This window comes from Molossus molossus, unplaced genomic scaffold, assembly GCF_014108415.1.
Source record: "Molossus molossus isolate mMolMol1 unplaced genomic scaffold, mMolMol1.p scaffold_m16_p_8, whole genome shotgun sequence".
Taxonomy (NCBI): domain Eukaryota; kingdom Metazoa; phylum Chordata; class Mammalia; order Chiroptera; family Molossidae; genus Molossus; species Molossus molossus.
In genome coordinates this window covers 84,853,371-84,872,030 of record NW_023425402.1, presented here as the reverse complement: position 1 = coordinate 84,872,030, position 18,660 = coordinate 84,853,371, and the positions used below count along the sequence as shown (strand labels likewise).

The following is an 18,660-nucleotide window of genomic DNA, read 5'->3' as shown; positions in this document are numbered from 1 at the left end:
ATTCTTAAGAACAGAATCACAATTCATAACTCACTCACAACAACAGTATGTGTCTTTCTAGAAGAAGGCTGTCAACAGAAACTGTCACAACATTCTTTTCTTTCCATGTAATCTGCATAATGCATGACCCAGAAACCTACTGGGCTAAAGGCTAATATTTGGCAATGTGCTCAGGCAGAACTTCAGTATCTGAAAGTATTTAGAGATGAACTAAAAGGGAAGTTTTATTTCACTTTAACAAACATTCATCCTTGATTACTCTGTGACATGCATCATGATCAATTTGGGGTATTTAATTCTCACAAATTGTCACTACAATCTTATGTGATGGGTGCTGTTAGTTAGGAGGAGCCAAATGAGGCTTAGAAAGGTTAAGTAATTTGCTCAACATTAGGCATTTAACAAAATGACTAAATAATGAAATAAGGGAGAAGAAAAGACCTCTCCTGAAATAGAAATAGAGAGTCCACCAAATTATACATTCAAATCAATTTTATATTAAGTCTACTAATAAATAGGACACTTAAAATCAAGGAACCAAAAAGTTGGCCTAGCTCAAGCCAAAATGGTGGCTAATTTTATGAAATGCTTTAAACTACAGAATTCATCTATTTTAAAGTAATACAATTCGCTAGTAGGATCGTGAACTAGAGTTGTTGAAAATTTTGCTTAGTTAAATATGAATCTAGTTCATTTTGTCAGGCTTCGTTCTTGAGATCTTAAAAATAAATGTAAATATCAAAAAGTTTATTTTTAATGATTTATTGGGATCTTTTTTCCCTTTGCTTTTCTAGCCTAGCTTGATTGAATATTGAGCTGTCTGAAATAGCAAAACAGTAGTATTTCTCTACTGCTCCCACTGCCAAGGCAAATAAGGAGCCCCAAGCAAAGGAACCCTCAGCAGTGCTTTTCTGAAAGATGCCAGGTGATGTTCCTGTCAATCAATGCATTCAGTCATCTGCCCTCAGGTACACAGTCTAAGACTTCCTCTAGTCCTTGGCACTTATTGTAGACCAAATGGTTTTCTGGATTGTTTCTGTTCAATATCAGGTCATCTTCCCTTCTTGGAAAGTTGGATGTGATGCATGAGAAACATAGGAGTTTGGAGTCTCTGAACCCTCTCGAGATTGAGAAGAGGATTCAGTAAGTAAGAAGAGAACATCAGAGAGTCATAAGTAGTACCACCATGCTGTGGGGCCCCTACGGTCAGCTCCTGCAGAAGCTGGCCAAGAAAAATCTGCTTGACTGGTGAGAGAGGAGACTGCCCATAAAGTGGTCAAAGCCAACAGGAGATGCATTTGGCTGTGGTGGTGACCAGCCCTACTGCAAAGTAAAATTGGTTCAGTCTATCTGCAGCTGGACTGGAAGTTTGCTTACTTCCTAACAGAGCTGAAAGCAAGCAGAGTCTCAGGAAAAGAACCATATGTGGAAACAGCAGGGCAAAATACACGAGTAAGAAGAATCAACAGAGAGCAGTTAGAAAGGATGAAACACCATAGAAGATTCAGTTGGGCAAAATCCTCTTTCCCCATCTACATGTGAGAAATAGCTTAATGGTGAAATATTTCCAGACATTAGCAAGTCTATGGCTATATGAAACTGTATCCTAAAGTTGTTAACTTTCACACAAGTGTATGAATCAATAAGAAAGCTCCCTCATTATAAACCTGCCATTCCTAGATAACACTCTTAATCTCTGCTATGTGTAGTTCTGACATAGATCTCATTCCATCAACAACACAAAACTAGTCATGATTCAAATCAAATCATTCCAAGGCTAAATGAGAGATGAGAAAGCTGTAAGCCTGGAATACAAACTGTATTCAGTTTGAGGAGAGTGCATTTTCACTGAAGATGAAGTCCATAAAATAGGCACCATGTCAATATCATGTGGGGACGTGGCTATTAAGGGATACTGGTGGGAAAAGATCTATGTTTATAGTAGATATTGCTTCAATGCTGATGGCCTGTCTGAGACTCTGCCATGCTTTTTATTCACAAGAGTAGCTTATCAGTGAATGATGCAAGTACTCGAGAAGATTTTTATGATGTCTGTGGTTGGTCCCAGTCTCAGCCTAAACAAGATCGCCTGAGTTAGAGACTGAGCGTTTTCAGTGTGGGCTGAAGCTGATGTCACAGTAGTACACACCCTGATATTAAGCCTCCCAAAGCACACCCAGCATCTTGATTCATTTTTCCTTTTTTAGCTACACCAGTTCATTATCGGATTAAAGCAACACATCTGTCGACAGAGCAAAATCACAAAAATCTTAATAGTAAAAAAAAAATCTTTGTCTAAGTCCAAGGTTCTCTCCTAATACAGATCAGTAAACATTATCTGTCTACTTCATGCTTATCTCAGAACACAGCATAATACTGACTCTGCCAATTAGCCTACAGTGTTTGATATGCCTTCCAGGGTGTGTTCTTTAAGAAGTTTAAAAAGATTTGAGATAGCTATCTTAGGAACAGAAATCACTGTACTGTATATAAAATGTGAAAAAAAGAAGCAGTGGGGTTTGGAAGAACTGAATTCAAATGCACATGTCTTTGCTCCACCTCCAATCAAGCTTGCAATGTTACTCAGCCATCTTGGGCCTCAACATTGTCATCTGCAAACGGGAAGAATAACACCTCACAAGGCTGTTATGAAGTTGAAATAAGACTGTGTTTTTTAAAGAGCTCTGAAATTTAAAGTTTCTACAGAAACAGAAAGGGGTACAGCCGTATAGGATATCCATTTCAGGTACCCAAACAGAGCTCTAAGAAGCTTTCTTGTTACATTGATGACACAAAATTGGCATTGTGCATTCTAATGTCGAATTAAACAATGCATTAGTTCACTTTTACTTTAAATCTGATGTTGTCAAGAGTTTAAATAAAATGCACTTTTTTTCTTCATGAATGGTGTAAGCTCCAATCTGAAAGGTAAGTCATCTTCGCAAAAAGCCTTACCCATGTGTCCTGATTTTAAAATATGATTCCCATAGACACAGTTATTTAAAAATTCACAGATAGGCCCTGGCCGGTTTGGCTCAGCGGTTGGAGTGTCGGCCTGCGGTCCAGAGAGACCCGGGTTCGGTTTCCGCTAAGGGCATGTACTTCGGTTGCAGTTTGTCCCCGGCCCTGGTTGGTCGTGCGGGTGGCAGCCACTCGATGTGTCCCTTCACATCGATGTTTCTCTCTCTCTCTCTTCCTCTCTCTCCCTCCCGCTCTATCCTAACAAAAGATGGAAAAGTGTCCTCGGGTGAGGATAAAAAAAAAAAAAAATTCACAGATAAGAAGACGTTTTTAGAAACCCTTTGGACAATTTGAATACTTAGTTTTCATTACTCTAGAAGGTTCCGGTTGTCAGTTTCCACTTAATTTGAAAATGTGCTTGTCACTGTTATGGTATCCCAGTTCACATTGTAAAATGAAATGAAAAAAATTGCTAAAACAAATATAAGTAGAGTGTAAAATGTCTTTGGCATTATGTCAAACAAAAGGATACCATTGGTTTCTGAGAAATAAATGATCTAAAGAAAACATCATTGATGCAGGCAATAAATTTTTAGTTGTTTCTTTAATATTTACACACCATTTCTTACCAAAGGATTAGTGGCACATGCTTTCACTGAAGAAAAGGGGACTATTTGGAACTCCCCTACCTACCCCAAAAATGGAATGAAAACTATAAAATGGAAATAAAGGGAGCAGATTCTGTCGAGAGACCAAAGCTGGGTATAAAATTTCTTTTTTATGTATCCTTAAAACTATGACTGAAAGAGAAATATACTGTCACATTTCTTGTATACTGATGACATGTAGGGGACATTAGATGCATAAGACAAAAAGGTTTCCTTTGTTAAATATCTCTATCAATTCTGAGCATCTAATCTGCAAACTGAAGAAGTAGGATTTCATTTTTTCTCAGCTCTCACCGAGTTTTAACACTAAAATCCCCTCAAAGATTAATGGTGTTATATAGTCAGACTGTGTTGGGCTTTGACAGTCAAGGCTACGTTGCATTTTGTCTTAAGGGCAAAGAAGAGCCACTAAAATAAAAAAGAAATGGGTAAATTTAAAATCCTAGTACCTCATGTAAACATACTTTCAAAAATATGGTGTTCTTGGGCTGAAAAGTAACTATGACCAGGTGGGTAATTTGAGGCTCAGAGAGGATTAGTGTCCTCCCTGAGCTCACATGACAGGTAAATGGCAGGTATGGGACTCACACCTCTAGCCTTCCAGCCAGCCATCTGGGCCCTAACTAATGGGTTTGAAAAACTGTTCCAGGCCCAGCCGATGTGGTTCAGTGGTTGAGCATCGACTCATTCACCAAGAGGTCGCCGGTTCGATCGCTGGTCAAGGCACATGCTCAGGTTGTGGGCCCGATCCCCACTCGGGAGCAGGCAGAAGGCAGCCAATCGATGTTCCCTCTCTCCCTCTTCCTTCCTCTCTCCAAAATCAATAAAGGAAAAAAAATTAAATAAATAAATGAAAACTGCTCCAGGAAGTCCTGAAGTTGTGAGAAAGGGCTCAGGCTTCTGGGCAGGAGAGGGGAGCACACTTCAAAGGATGAACCAATGGGTCCCGGCTTAGTTTGTCCCCACCTCCCTACCCTCCAGCAGAATCTCTAGGGATACATTCACATACAATCTACACTAGTACTTTCAAAATATGTATCCTTTATCTTACTCTTGTTGTTTGAAATAAGTTATCTGTTTTAATCCTCTCTTCCTCTTAAGCCTATTGATTTGTTTTCACCCAATTACATGTGTGAAAGAATGATTATCTCCACTCTTTTTCATTTCCATTCACTATCACTTCAGTATCATCAAGAAGACTCTTCTCATTTAGGTTGATAAAACCAGATAGCATTAGACATATGAAAAGATGCTTAATGTCACTAATCATCAGAGAAATGCAAATTAAAACCATAATGAAATACCACCTCACACCTTTCAGAATGGCTATCGTCAACAAATCAACAAATGGCAAGTGTTGGCAAGGATGTGGAGAAAAGAGAACCCTTGTGCACTGTGGGTGACAGTGCACATTGGTGCAGCCACTGTGGAAAACAGTATAGAGGTTCCTCAAAAAATTAAAAAAGGAACTGCCTTGTGATCCAGCAATTCCAATTCTGGGTATATATCTGAAGAAACCAAAACACTAGCTCAAAAGAACATCGCTGTGTTCATTGCAGCGTTATTTACAATGACCAAGTTATGGAAGCAACTTAAGTGCCCATCAAAAGACAAGTGGAGCCCTGGCCAGTTTGGCTCAGTGGTTAGAGCATCGGCCTGTGGTTCAGAGAGACCCAGGTTTGGTTCCCGCTAAGGGCATGTACCTCAGTTGCAGTTTGTCCCCGGCCCTGGTTGGGTTGTGCGGGTGGCAGCCACTCAATGCGTCCCTTTCATGTCAATGTTTCTCTCTCTCTCTCTCTCTCTCTCTCTCTCTCTCTCTCTCTCCCCCCTCTCCCTCCCACTCTATCTGAACAAATAAATGGGAAAATGTCCTCAGGTGAGAATAAAAAAAAAAAGACAAGTGGATAAAAAAGCTGTAATACACACACACACACACACACACACACACACACAATGGGATATTACTCAGCCATAAAAAAGAATAAATCTTATCATTAGCAACAGCATGGAAAGACCTAAAGGGTATAACACTAAGTGAAATAAGTCAACAAAGACAGACTAATACCATATGTTTTACTGATATGTGTAATCTAAAGAACAAAATTAATAAATGAACAAACTAAACAGAACAGGCTTATAGATACTGAGAACAGACTGATGGTTGCCAGGGGCAGGGATGTTGAGGGGCTGGATGAAAATGGTGATGGGATTGAGAAGTACAGATCGGTGGAGAGCCACAGGCGTGTAAAGTACAGCATAGGAAACAGAGTCAATAATATTGTGATAACTATGGATGGTGCCAGTTGGGTACTGGAAGTTTGGGGTGGGGGCACACTTAGTAAAGGATATGATTGTCTAGCCACTGTGCCGTACACCTAAAACCAGCACGAAATAATATTGAATGTAAACAGTAATTGAAAAATTAAATTAAAAAAATAAGTGAGACAAGCAGTAAACTGAATGAAACATTTTTTTAAAAAAAAAAAACCTTTCCTTTCTCACTCTTCTAACCCTCTGCTCCATCTACAAGTAAGTAAATAAACAGGCAAACATAAAACACAGACCACATGAAACAGCCTCGACTACCTTCTGTCAAATACCTTTGCATCACAGAACTAATTATAAGGAGGAAAAAGCACGAAGGAAATGAATGTCATTTAGATAGTAAACATCCGTGCCTCGTCCCCACCTCTGAACTCCCAGGGAGTACACCCTCTCTTTAACCTTCACCTTAAGCAAATATAAGGCAATGTAAACCAAGCCAGGGTCCCTGAAGTCTTCACGATAATATTTATTCGAATTTTCAAAAAGCCTTCATTTACATGACTGAATTTGAGGCATGCTAGAAATATCAGAAGCCCACTCCCAAGCCTCCGTTGTGACAAATCGCTCACTGTCCAGATGCCCTTATACGGCCAGACTTCCTATAAATCTGACAATTCAGTGTATGCATTGCGTATGTGTCTTGGCTCTGAGTCACATTCCTCCGGTATGTTTCCCTGGGAGCTTTGATTTCCGCTTTGAGGGCTGGCACACACTCCTACTTGCTCTTATAAGAAAATGTCCAGGATTCAAAGTTGAAAATGTGCAAAATTCCTTCTTTAAGTACACAAACACTCCAAGTCTGGCCACTTTCCTGTAGTCCTGCCAGGTTTTCTCTATGTCTGATACCTGATCAAGTAACTTTTTTTTTTAAAGGGGGAAAAACAACAGAAAAACATATGAGAAGGAATGTAGTACATCCACAGCTGAACATCTTACAAGACTTAACCAAACGACCTGCACAAACGATGTCCACGTAGACACACACATACCTTATATAGCTCTGTAAACAGGGCTCAGTGGCCAGCTTGGTGAATTCCTCATTTCACCAGGGGGGAAAATGCTCTCTAAAAAGCATTTGCTAGATAAATACTTGCTTACAAGACAAAATTAGTGCATCTTAACCATTTTGCACACAAATTCAAAGACCTTTTTCTCCCAATGCTGGACCTGCTGTCAATCAAAAGAGTTGGAATAAGTCAGAGTTGGACAAAGTTATAAGAAGCCACTATTTCCACTTTACCGCCCAGGCACACACAAACATTTGCTGAGTCATTTATAATAGTGCAAGAATTCAAATCCCCATGGCGTGAGTTAGGGACAGAGTGTCAGTCCTTCCCCTTGAATTTCCTGGCACCTGATGTTCCGTATCACAATATAAACATACTTTTGAGTCTGGGAATGTCTTGAGTGTCATCTCTCTTTCTCCCTTGTAATAACAATCTTTTATTTTAAACTCTTCAAAAGAGCTTTGATCATACACCTTATAATGCACAGGGTATTTTTTCTATTCTGAGATTCCATGTTCTGTATATTTCAATATGCCTATTTTCTCTTAGCCAGTATTAAAATCATCCATTTGGAGCTGCTATGGACTTTTAATATTTCGAGGGACCATATGAATTTTACAGTAAAATCATGTACAATGTCATGGTATTTTTACCATCAAGGCAGAATGATAATATATTTGTTATGTTCATGGGGGAAAAGAAAATTAAAAAAGACTAAAAAATAAAATACTGAGCCTCTAAGAAATAATCTAATTAACCATCATTAAACCCTATGAAATAAAAAAAAAAATCTCATTATCATCATTTTATAAATGGAAACTTGGGAATATGGCTCCTACTGTAACTTCCCTAAAATTTGTGAATGGCAGTTCCAAGAATACAACCCAGATCACCCAGGTGTAACCCAGTCCAGCAATTTATCCCTTCCATGAATGAAAAGTCTTCACTCTGTTTCACACGAAGCTGTTGATGGTGGCTCTCAGAGTCTCCAGAAGATTCAAAAATTCTCGACCTTCTCCCAACTACCTCACCCTGGAGCTGAGAGAGCTCACCACTGAGCCCTCATCCCACCCTAGGTGAGGTTAGAACTTCACATCCCTCCCCTTCCCCATTCACCACACCTTTCCATCTATTAGTGGTAGATGTAATTGGGGGTTTAGGTCTTGAAAGATTTCACTGTGGCTTCCCACATATTTTGGACTTTTAAAATCATCCACAAGGGAAGAAACAGTTGGGGGCCAAGTTGCCTTTAATACACATGTGGCTATTAACATAACTTGGAATGTTCCTTCTTTAAATAGGAACTTTTAGGCCTCTTCGCTTTGAGGAATGCTTGGAAAGAACATTAAATAACAATGATGAAAATTCTTCCTGAGCTCCAGAGGCCCCCTTTGCTGGCCATTCACACTGTTGACACGCAACTGCACTGTACAACATGTGGATTGCTTAACAAGGTAATTGTGCACAGATGATGTGGTCTACGCAGAAGTTGGAGCGGTTATTTTTTTTTCTTGGCTATTTTTCAACAGAATGAATTGAAACGTTAAAAAAATATGGCCAGCTTAAACAAGCTGTTTCCAGATTATAACTCTACAGTGTTGTTTCTGAAAGCTTGTCTCTGCATCAGAAACAGGTATGATTATCTTAAAGCAATAAAATGAAGCATCAATAACTCCTTGGTAACACCACTGTCAAATGATGTGGCATGACAACAGATAAAAACCAGGATGGCCCTGGCATCACTCTCTTTACAGAAAATGGTAATTGAACCTATTAACAAAAAAACAAAACAAAACAAACTGAACTAAACTATAAATTCTAAATGAAAGCACAGTTCATTAACTGTGAAGCCAACTAGCAATATTAAGAGATGGAGACAGGCTTAGATTGGATTGGCCATATTTGACATCTGTACATGGGCAGAGGGAAAAAAAAACCTGTTCTTTCCTTGACCTGATCTCATCCCATTAGGCTGCATGCTCCTGAAGTAATAAGAAGTCACAATCACTATTCATAGACATGTGGAGGAGAGTCACTAAAATATATTTTTCACTGACACTCTTAATTCATAACCAGATAAATGGAGTACACTGTTCTTGTTATATAAACAGATTTTTTTACTGCAAGACAAACCAAGTACAATCCACATTTGAGTATTACAGGTTTGAGTGTAAGAAAAATCACTCGTTTCTCAATGGTGTTTTCAAGACCCCAAGTAAACCCCAAGCTTCTTGCGGGACCCCTCCTGTCTGATTCGCCTCTCTTCCCACTTCTGTGTTCTCAACCCAACATCCAGGGCCTCTGCCTACCCAACACATAATCATCTGTTCTGACATAACACTAAGACCATTTTTCTAGAAATATTGATGCCCATTCGTCTCTTTTCTCTCCCTATACCCCAACAATAAAACTGCTACATGTGTGAAGAGAGAAAGAGCAACAGTGCTGGAAATCTCCCCCAGAAAACTGCATACACACTCAGACTTCTGGCTTTGTTCTTTTTCTTGTCTGGCAATGGGCATCCAAACTGTTATCCCAAGACACTAAAGATCAAAGTCCTACATCTCCGGTAAGGAATTCAGGGTTTTGCAGGTAGGCTTCTTGGGGATTTCGGTTGAAAAGCAACAAACCCCCTCTTCTGCTCTCTGAAGAGTTTCAAAGGCAGACAGCCTCTAAAATTAAAGTCACTACAAAACTAATAAATAGGAAACCGTTAGAATTTTTTAGGAATCCCTACTGTTAGCTTCTTTAGCTACCTACATCCTAAGAAGGATCTGCCAGTGGGTAGAACAGACACAGCTATTTGGAAAAAGCGAGTGGTATAAAAAAAAATAATAGGAATTGTCGATGTGTTTCAAATGATATGTCAGGAGTGGTGCGAAGAGGCAAGAGGGAAAAATCCTATTTGGTGCTGAAAATACTGAGCCTTTTTTTTTTTTTTTTTTTTTTTTTGGTGAGCTGGAGTGTGCCAGCTTTTTCAGACGGGAGGAATGCTGAGTGTCAAGGGGTCAGGATCAATCCGGTGCGAGTTGATGAGGCAGGAAGGTGGGGAGGAATGCTAGGAATGTCCCTGTTTGTGTGGGACTCCATTCAGCTCATTGGCGAGCCGGGGCCGCCTGGAGCGTATAAAAGCCTCGGCCGCCCGCCCCAGCCTCACACAACAACTCTTCCCCACCGAGAGGAGGCAGCCAGTGCAACTCCAACCACAGGCGACCGACCGCCTCCAGCCCGACGGCAGCCGCCCCGGCCGACAGCTCCAGCAACGACAGCCCGGCGCGTCCAGGCCCCCACCTCGGCCCGAGCCCGCCACCCCGCGCCGCGCCCACCCCGCCGCAAGCTCCGACCCTCCGCCCGCTGCGCCCCGACCATGTCCGCCGCCGGCCTGGGTCCCGTCCGTGTCGCCTTCGCGCTCCTGTTCGCCCTCTGCTGCGGGGTAAGCGCAGGGAGACCCCCGCGGCGGCCGGCGCGGGCGGGGAGGGGGCCGCGGGGAAGGGGAGGGCCGGCGGCGCGGGGGTGCGCCCGGCTCACCGCCCTCTCCCCCCGCAGCCCGCCTCCGGCCAGGACTGCAGCGGCCAGTGCCAGTGCGAGGCCCCGGCGCCGCGCTGCCCCGCCGGCGTCAGCCTGGTGCTGGACGGCTGCGGCTGCTGCCGCGTGTGCGCCAAGCAGCTGGGCGAGCTGTGCACTGAGCGCGACCTCTGCGACCCGCACAAGGGCCTCTTCTGCGACTTCGGCTCCCCGGCCAACCGCAAGATTGGCGTGTGCACCGGTAAGTCTTACATCCCTCGCCCCGGCCCCTTGCCCCTAGCTACCGCCACCACCAGCGAGGTCCCAGGGAAACTTAGTGACCGGCCACCTCTTCTCACGCCCACCTTCCCGCCAGATAATAAGCCTCTGGAGTTGAGTCCCTTCCTCTGGCCTTTTCCAGCCCGCTCCCTGCAGCCGCGCTTCCAACTCGCATCCCCAACGCGCCTTCCGTTACATAAGGACCAGGGACCGATGCCTGACCCTCCGGTAATCCCCTTTTTCCTTCCTCTCCTTCAGCCAAAGATGGTGCCCCCTGCGTCTTTGGAGGGACGGTGTACCGGAGTGGAGAGTCCTTCCAGAGCAGCTGCAAATACCAGTGCACTTGCCTGGACGGGGCGGTGGGCTGCGTGCCCCTCTGCAGCATGGACGTTCGCCTGCCCAGCCCAGACTGCCCCTTCCCGCGAAGGGTCAAGCTACCCGGGAAATGCTGCGAGGAGTGGGTGTGCGACGAGCCCAAGGACCACACCATGGTTGGCCCTGCTCTTGCCGGTGAGTTGAATCTTCTAAGTCAGTGTTGCAATTCTCCCCCGGGAACTAAGTCCTAACTTTGCCAAGGGAAGGGGGAAATGTCTTACCCTGGCATCTTACCTTGTGTTTGTGTGCTCTGCTCTCCCAGCTTACCGACTGGAAGACACGTTTGGCCCAGACCCAACTATGATTCGAGCCAACTGCCTGGTCCAGACCACAGAGTGGAGTGCCTGTTCCAAGACCTGTGGGATGGGCATCTCCACCCGGGTTACCAACGACAACGCCTTCTGCAGGCTGGAGAAGCAGAGCCGCCTCTGCTTGGTCAGGCCTTGCGAAGCTGACCTGGAAGAGAACATTAAGGTACATGGTCTGCTCCTATTAACTAATTGTCATGGAATGATAGTGGATAGGACCAAAGTTAGGTCTCCTACCACCTTGTTATTATAGGCTTATTATCTCCAAAAATATCTAACGATTGTGCTGTTTTGCTGGAATGAGATGTTATGTAACAGGAACCACCAGCTTTCCACTACAAAATCTTCCACAGTGTTAGTTAATTCAAGACATCCCAAGAGAGGCTATGCCTATTTTTGGAAAACTGGCAAATGAGACTCAAACTTCCTCTCCTCAAAATATAAACAGAAGTCAGACAACATAAGCCTAGAATACACAGGGGTTGGAGAAGGCCACTCCCCTTGTAGAGTCATTGATTTTTCTCTTCTCCCTTGTCTTCCTTAGAAGGGCAAAAAGTGCATCCGTACCCCCAAAATCTCCAAGCCTGTCAAGTTTGAGTTTTCTGGCTGCACCAGTGTGAAGACATACCGCGCTAAGTTCTGTGGAGTATGCACAGATGGCCGATGCTGCACCCCTCACAGAACCACCACCCTTCCCGTGGAGTTCAAGTGTCCTGACGGTGAGGTCATGAAGAGGAGCATGATGTTCATCAAGACCTGTGCCTGCCATTACAACTGTCCCGGAGACAACGACATCTTTGAGTCACTCTACTACAGGAAGATGTATGGAGACATGGCATAAAGCCAGAGAGAGTGAGAGACATTAACTCATTCAGCTGTAACTTGAACTGATTCACATCTCATTTCTGTGTAAACATGATTTCAGTAGCACAAGTTATTTAAATCGGTTTTTCTAACTGGGGAAAAAAATAATTCCCTCCGAATTCAAAATTTTGTGCCATGGGACATTCAAACAAATAGTCTATCCACCCCAGACACTGGTTTGAAGAAAGTAAGACTTGACAGTGGGACATTAGCGCATAGCACCAGAATGTATACTAAGCTGTGGCTTTAGGAGCAGCGGGAGGGCTTGGGATCTTAAAGTAGCAATGTGCCTGCTATTTGGAGTGTTACTGAGAAGGAAAATTTTAGCATGCTCACTGACCTGCCTGTAGCTCCAGCCTATAGTTGACAGCTAGGATGTGTGTTCTGCCACCATGAGGCTGAGTCAAGTTCTTCTTTAAGTCAGAACAGCAGACTCAGCTCTGACATTCTGATTCGAATGACAGTATTCAGGAATCAGAATCCTGTCTGTTAGACTGGACAGCTTGTGGCAAGCTAATTTGCCTGTAACAAGCCAGATTTTTTTTTTTATTGATATTGTAAATATTGTGTGTATATATATATATTTGTACAGTTATCTAAGTTAATTTAAAGTTGTCTGTGCCTTTTTGTTTATGTTTTTAATGCTTTGATATTTCAAATGTTAGCCTCAATTCTGAACACCATAAGTAAGACGTAAAGCTTGTCTGATCATTCAAAGCATGAAATGGATATTCAAATGGAAATTCTGCTCAGTTAGAGTGACAGTCCATCAAAACAGATTGTTTGCCGAAGGTGAGCCAGTGACGTCCTTGGTAGTCTGATTTGTGGGTTGAAAATGTGATAGCATCACTTTTAATGAACAAGTGGCTTTTATTAAAATATGAGTGGCTCTAGATATCTGATCAGTTTTTCCACCTGGAAGCATTTGTTTCTACTTTGACTATGACTGTTTTTTGGACAGTTTATCTGTTGAGAGTGTGACCAAAAGTTACATGTTTGCACCTTTCTAGTTGAAAATAAAGTATATATTTTTTCTATAAAGAGCTTGGCTATTCATTTATTCTCTAAACATTTCTGACTTTTCTTGCATGTAAATGGGAAGCTTTTATCTTAAAACTATTCATCTATAATTTTCTAAGTATCTTATGTACTGATAAATTGGGTAATCACATCAATAGAATTTTTACATAAATGTATTTTACAGTGAATTAAGTGTCATAAATGTGCAGAAAGATACACTATATTGATCACACAAACATTTTTTATCTTCACAGTACTTGATAAATACAAATTCAATTCTCTCTATGTTACTTCAGTCTTCACAAGCCCCTATTGTATTATTCTTGGTCCTATTTACATTTAATGCCTTTCTGGCCTTTGTAGGCATTCAATTTCCAACCCTCCACATCATAGACTGTCTGTGCCTTGCGCATAGACAATGTTTTAACTTTTCTAAATTTGTATGCTTCACTGTAAATCTATTTCTGAACATTAATATCTTACTGTTAAATCTGAACAGTATAAAATTAAATGCATTAAAATGGAGCAATTTAATAAATCTTATTTTGTATAATTGTTTTCAGTTGCCATGATAATCAAAATAGATGATGGCATAAGTAGAAAAGGGAGGATAAGCAAGTCTAATTCATTAACATTAATAGAAATTTGTCTTAAAAGCAACTCCTCCATTTCCCTAATTTTTGTGCTTTGTCAGATCCCTAGATTAATAGCTTACCAAGTGATTTGTAAGTGACAAAATGAAATTGTTCTAAGAAGCCTGGTTTGGAAATGATGTTGGATCCATCCAGGCCCCTACTAAAAACGGTGAAGTAAGTGGCAAACAGAAATACTCCCAACACAAGTGGAAGCCCAATTCTTTCCAGATCAGAATAGCTGTAGATTGTAGATTCGGGGGGGGGGGGGGGGTAGTTGCAGACAGACTAACCCATGACAGGGTAATTGGCAATGTTGTAGAGCCAGTGTCATTTCGAGAGACAGAAATACATCTGAAAATAAAGACTAGTTCTGCAAACAGTGCTCAAGCCACAAACCAAAGGGAAAACTTCCCATGTCCAAATGTGAAAAGTATTTCTGGTCAAAGCATTGGACTTTTAGGGTACACCCCCCTCCATACATATATAGCAATACTGTTAGCAACTACATCCCACTTCCCTAAATAAATCCATATGCACGTGTGCACACACACACACACAGAGTACATTGTGTTTAGTTCACTTTTCCTCTCTGTCAGTTGACTCCTAGCTGCAAAGATGAGGGCCATAGTAAATGAGCCTGATTTCAAAGGAATTTGAGAATTCTGGGAAGCTAGAAGTAGAAATAGAAGCATAGATTTTAGATTTTCCAAATCTCCACATTAAACAAAAAAAAAAAAAAAAAGAGTAACTAGATTGTAAAAGCATAACCTCATAAGCAACATTTATTTAAAAATTAGGAGGCAGGGCATCCCATAAACCCCAAAATATGGGTGAAGTAAACTCATCAACCCCCACAAGACCTACACTACGTCAGCATGTGTGTGGGACAAGCAAAGGGATGCACGAGTGTATATGATGCTTCTGAGAACAGAAACGCTCCAAAGTAGCCACCAGTGTAATAGCGGAGACCGATCTGAGAGCAGCTACTGGAACTGGTAGGAGTTTTGCCTATTCCAACAAAACGTACAGACCAAGGCTCTTTCCCAAGAAAGGACTCCACACTCTTGGGAGCAGAATCAAAATTCAACAGGTCAGAGACAACAAAGACATTGAGAAAGAAGGTCCAGATCAAAATGAGGAGAGAAACAGAGGTTTAAAATGTCAGGAAGACATCTGCCATATGTTTAATACTGCATAAAGACAAGAGAGGGAGCTCTGTCGAGTTAGAAAAGTTATTTAAACCAAGGCTCCCTCCTGAACAAAGTTTAAGAAAACTAATTTCACATTAAAAATATGTGAAGACAAAGTTATCAAAGCCAAATCCCATTCAAAGTTATCATATAAAAAAAATATTAAAGGGTAGAATAACATCCCTACGGATAATAAAAGCATATCAGAAATACAGACCCAGAACACATATCAAAACTATAACCTATTTCAAGAGAATATTAAGAAAACAACATTAAACATAAATTATAAAAAGAAAACAACTAATAACAAAATTGCAACATAAATTGGAATTAATAAAACAGAAATGTGACAAAACTCAAGAAAGAACTAGAAATTTAAAAACTGTCAAACTAGAAGAAGTATAAGAGTGAATGAATACAACAGATTATTTCTTAAGGAGAATAGATTGTGAGAAGGATAAAATGTATAAATAAAAAAAGAATAAGAAGGTTTCAAGAAAAAGTAATAAGTATTGTTGGTAGGCAAAGAAAATCCAGCATATAGATATGTAGGAGTTTCTGAAAAACAAACAAAAAATACCACCTAAAAACTATAAATCAAGAAAACTTTAGCCCTGGCCAGTTTGACTCAGCGGTTGGAATGTCGGCCTGTGGACCAGAGAGTCCCGGGTTCAGTTCCTGCTAGGGGCACCAAAAAAAAAAAAAGAAAGAAAGAAAAGAAAATTTATTGAAATAAAAATTTATTTAAAGCACATACTGATAATGCATGCCACATACCTGATTAAATCATTCAACATCAAGACATATTCTAGTAAAACTTTTTAAAAGAAAAAGGGAAACTCCTCAGGACATCCAGGAAGAAAGAATAGGAGCCTTATAAGGAAAAGAAAATTCATTGTCAATGTTTTTACAACTATGTTAGAAAAACTAGAATAACATATTTAAGATACTCAAGGAAAGAAAAGTGAGCCAAATAATGTTTTTCCTCCAAAAAATGGCATTCAAAAATAAAAGACACAAATTGTAAAAAAAACGTACAAGACCTCAGAGCATATTGTTTCTTTGAACCCTTCCTGAGGAACCTACTAGAAAAGAAACTCAGACAACAAAATGTCTGAGACATATTAACATCAAGACTGGTGGTAAGCTTTTAATATAGTTTATCTTTAGAACCATAGCTAAGTAAAGATTAAAGAGGAGAAAATACAGTATACAGTGGCTATATGGCCTGACAGTGTAAACCACAACCATAAAAGGTGGGGGGAGAATGGGGATAGCATATGACCTCCCCGCAAAATATTTAACTTTTTTCTTGGTGGTGATGGTATTATTAATACTAATAATCTGAGACTGTCAGGTATATAACGTGTGATAAAGCAAATGAGCCATTATAGATATTCTAATTCTGTCCCTAGTGTCGGTAAGTACTGGAATTCTTAGTGAGGAATTCAGAAAATACAAATGTAATATAAAAAGGGTTAAGCAAAATTCTTAATTTGAATTAATATACACATGAACTTATAATGCATTTTATCTTTAACACACACACACACACACACACACACATTTTTCCCCTACAGATGTTCACTGAAAAGGCTTAGATACAATGTCAAAACTCAAGAGCATTGAGTCTCCTTAGGCCCAGATTATGCTATTAAACTATTCCTTTCCACCAAAAGAAACTAGAGCTTCTTAAAGAATGGCTGACTCCAGGTCTACCATGAAATATGTAAGATAAATACACTTATGCTGGAAATATCTTTTCATATTGTATAATAATGAAGTTAACAAGGATCATCAAGATCATGTCAAAAGGATTCAGGAGGCAAATTGAAGAGAATCCTATTAATGATGGGGTGATTTGAACCTCAGTAAAGATAAGAATAAAAATTGTGTGCATTAAGTGTATCAACCACCCTAAAGTCATTAGTTCATAATGACGGTTAATGAAAGAACTGATTGGTCACCTGAGAATGGTAACAAACCTATCTATGATACTCAAAATGTAATCTTTCTATGATGACGTCAGTATCATATCTCTGGTACTCTGCACATCTCACAGTGCCTCGGAACAGATTGGCCCCATCTGGACCAACTCCAGACATCAGCCAGAGATGACTTTTCAAAGAAATCTCTCAGTCAATAGCATTCATCTCATGATGGTTTGTTGAATCTTATATTCTTTTGTTATAATTTTCTGGGTTTTTCCAAATGTTCCATGTACTATTTCATAATCAGAAATGAAGATATTTGAAATAAATATTTTAACTTCTCATTAAAAACATCAAAGAATATGCCAAAAAATGTTAGTTTTTTATTATTTCAGATTTAGATAAACAGTTCACAATGCATAAATCAATAAATGGCTCAGCTAATTAAACACTATTCCTTAGTTAACCATGTGCCAGAACTCATGTGCAACACACATACAACTTCCAAAGAATTTTCATATTCATGTGTATTCAGTATATTATCTTACCTCATTTTCCCAAGCCATAAATAAAATCATGAAAGATTTTCCTACATAAATTTATAATAACTATTCTTTACCTCATGAATCATACTGATTATATATAGATTGTTGCTAAGGCTATGAATAAAGTAAACAACATAAAATATATCTTTAAAATACTAAGTCAGATTCCAGTTCTAAATATAGGATCCAGAGAAATACCATGGAGACCGCCTCCAAAGTTAGATGTTAAAAAGATAATCAAAGATGCGTTACTAAGAAATGTAGAGTATCGCTGATTAATTAGAATTTACATCTCAAGAATACAAAACGTATTAACACTTACTTAGGTCAAAATTCTAATACAGTTTTTGTCAGCACAGTTGACATGTGTAATTAAGTAGAACTTTAGAAAACTGCATGATAGTATTTACTAAAATAACCAATAGCTACTTATGACATAGCAAAGGCATAAATCCGTGAAAAATGAACGAAGTGGACATACAAAATTCTCAAAGTAGTTTTATCTACCCCAATACTGAAAACAACCCAAATGTATATCAATAAAATAAACAGAATGTAGAATATTCATGCAATGGAATAATATACATTAAAAAAAAAAACTACTGACATTATGCTGAATGACAGAAGCCCAGGTTATTACCTATACTTCTGACGGACTGGATAAATATAAACCAAAGGTTCCCACAGCCATGGCTTTTACAGTTTTGCTAGCTAGAAACAGGGACAAAGACCAAATGCAGCCCTGGCCAGTTTGGCTCAGCGGTTAGAACGTTGGCCTGCGGTCCGGAGAGACCCGGGTTCAGTTCCCACTAAGGGCATGTGCCTCGGTTGCAGTTTGTCCCCGGCCCTGGTTGGTCGTGCGGGTGGCGGCCACTCAATGTGTCCCTTTCACGTCGATGTTTCTCTCTCTCTCTCTCTTCCTCTCTCTCCCTCCCACTCTATCTGTACAAAAAATGGAAAAATGTCCTCGGGTGAGGATAAAAAAAAGACCAAATGCATATTTTTTATTATAAATCCCAATACCACAGAGTAGAAACGCAATGCTAGA

General features: G+C 40.3%; 1 protein-coding gene across 1 annotated transcript; it reads left to right on the top strand.

Annotated features, from left to right (window-relative positions):
- The first annotated feature begins 10,328 nt into the window (after positions 1 to 10,328).
- On the top strand, positions 10,329 to 13,328 carry CCN2 (cellular communication network factor 2). The gene is made up of 5 exons (XM_036248377.1): positions 10,329 to 10,394; positions 10,508 to 10,727; positions 11,003 to 11,254; positions 11,382 to 11,593; positions 11,972 to 13,328. The coding sequence occupies exons 1-5, from the start codon at positions 10,329 to 10,331 to the stop codon at positions 12,266 to 12,268; spliced, it is 1,047 nt and encodes a 348-aa protein (XP_036104270.1). The 3' UTR covers positions 12,269 to 13,328.
- The last annotated feature ends 5,332 nt before the right edge of the window (positions 13,329 to 18,660 follow it).

What these genes read in the sequence shown, in the direction of transcription:
- CCN2 (XM_036248377.1), top strand. Translation starts at nt 10,329, where the DNA reads ATGTCCGCCGCCGGCCTGGGTCCCGTCCGTGTCGCCTTCGCGCTCCTG. An exon ending in TGTTCGCCCTCTGCTGCGGG is followed by an intron (nt 10,395 to 10,507) that starts GTAAGCGCAGGG and finishes CTCCCCCCGCAG; the next exon opens with CCCGCCTCCGGCCAGGACTG. An exon ending in CAAGATTGGCGTGTGCACCG is followed by an intron (nt 10,728 to 11,002) that starts GTAAGTCTTACA and finishes CCTCTCCTTCAG; the next exon opens with CCAAAGATGGTGCCCCCTGC.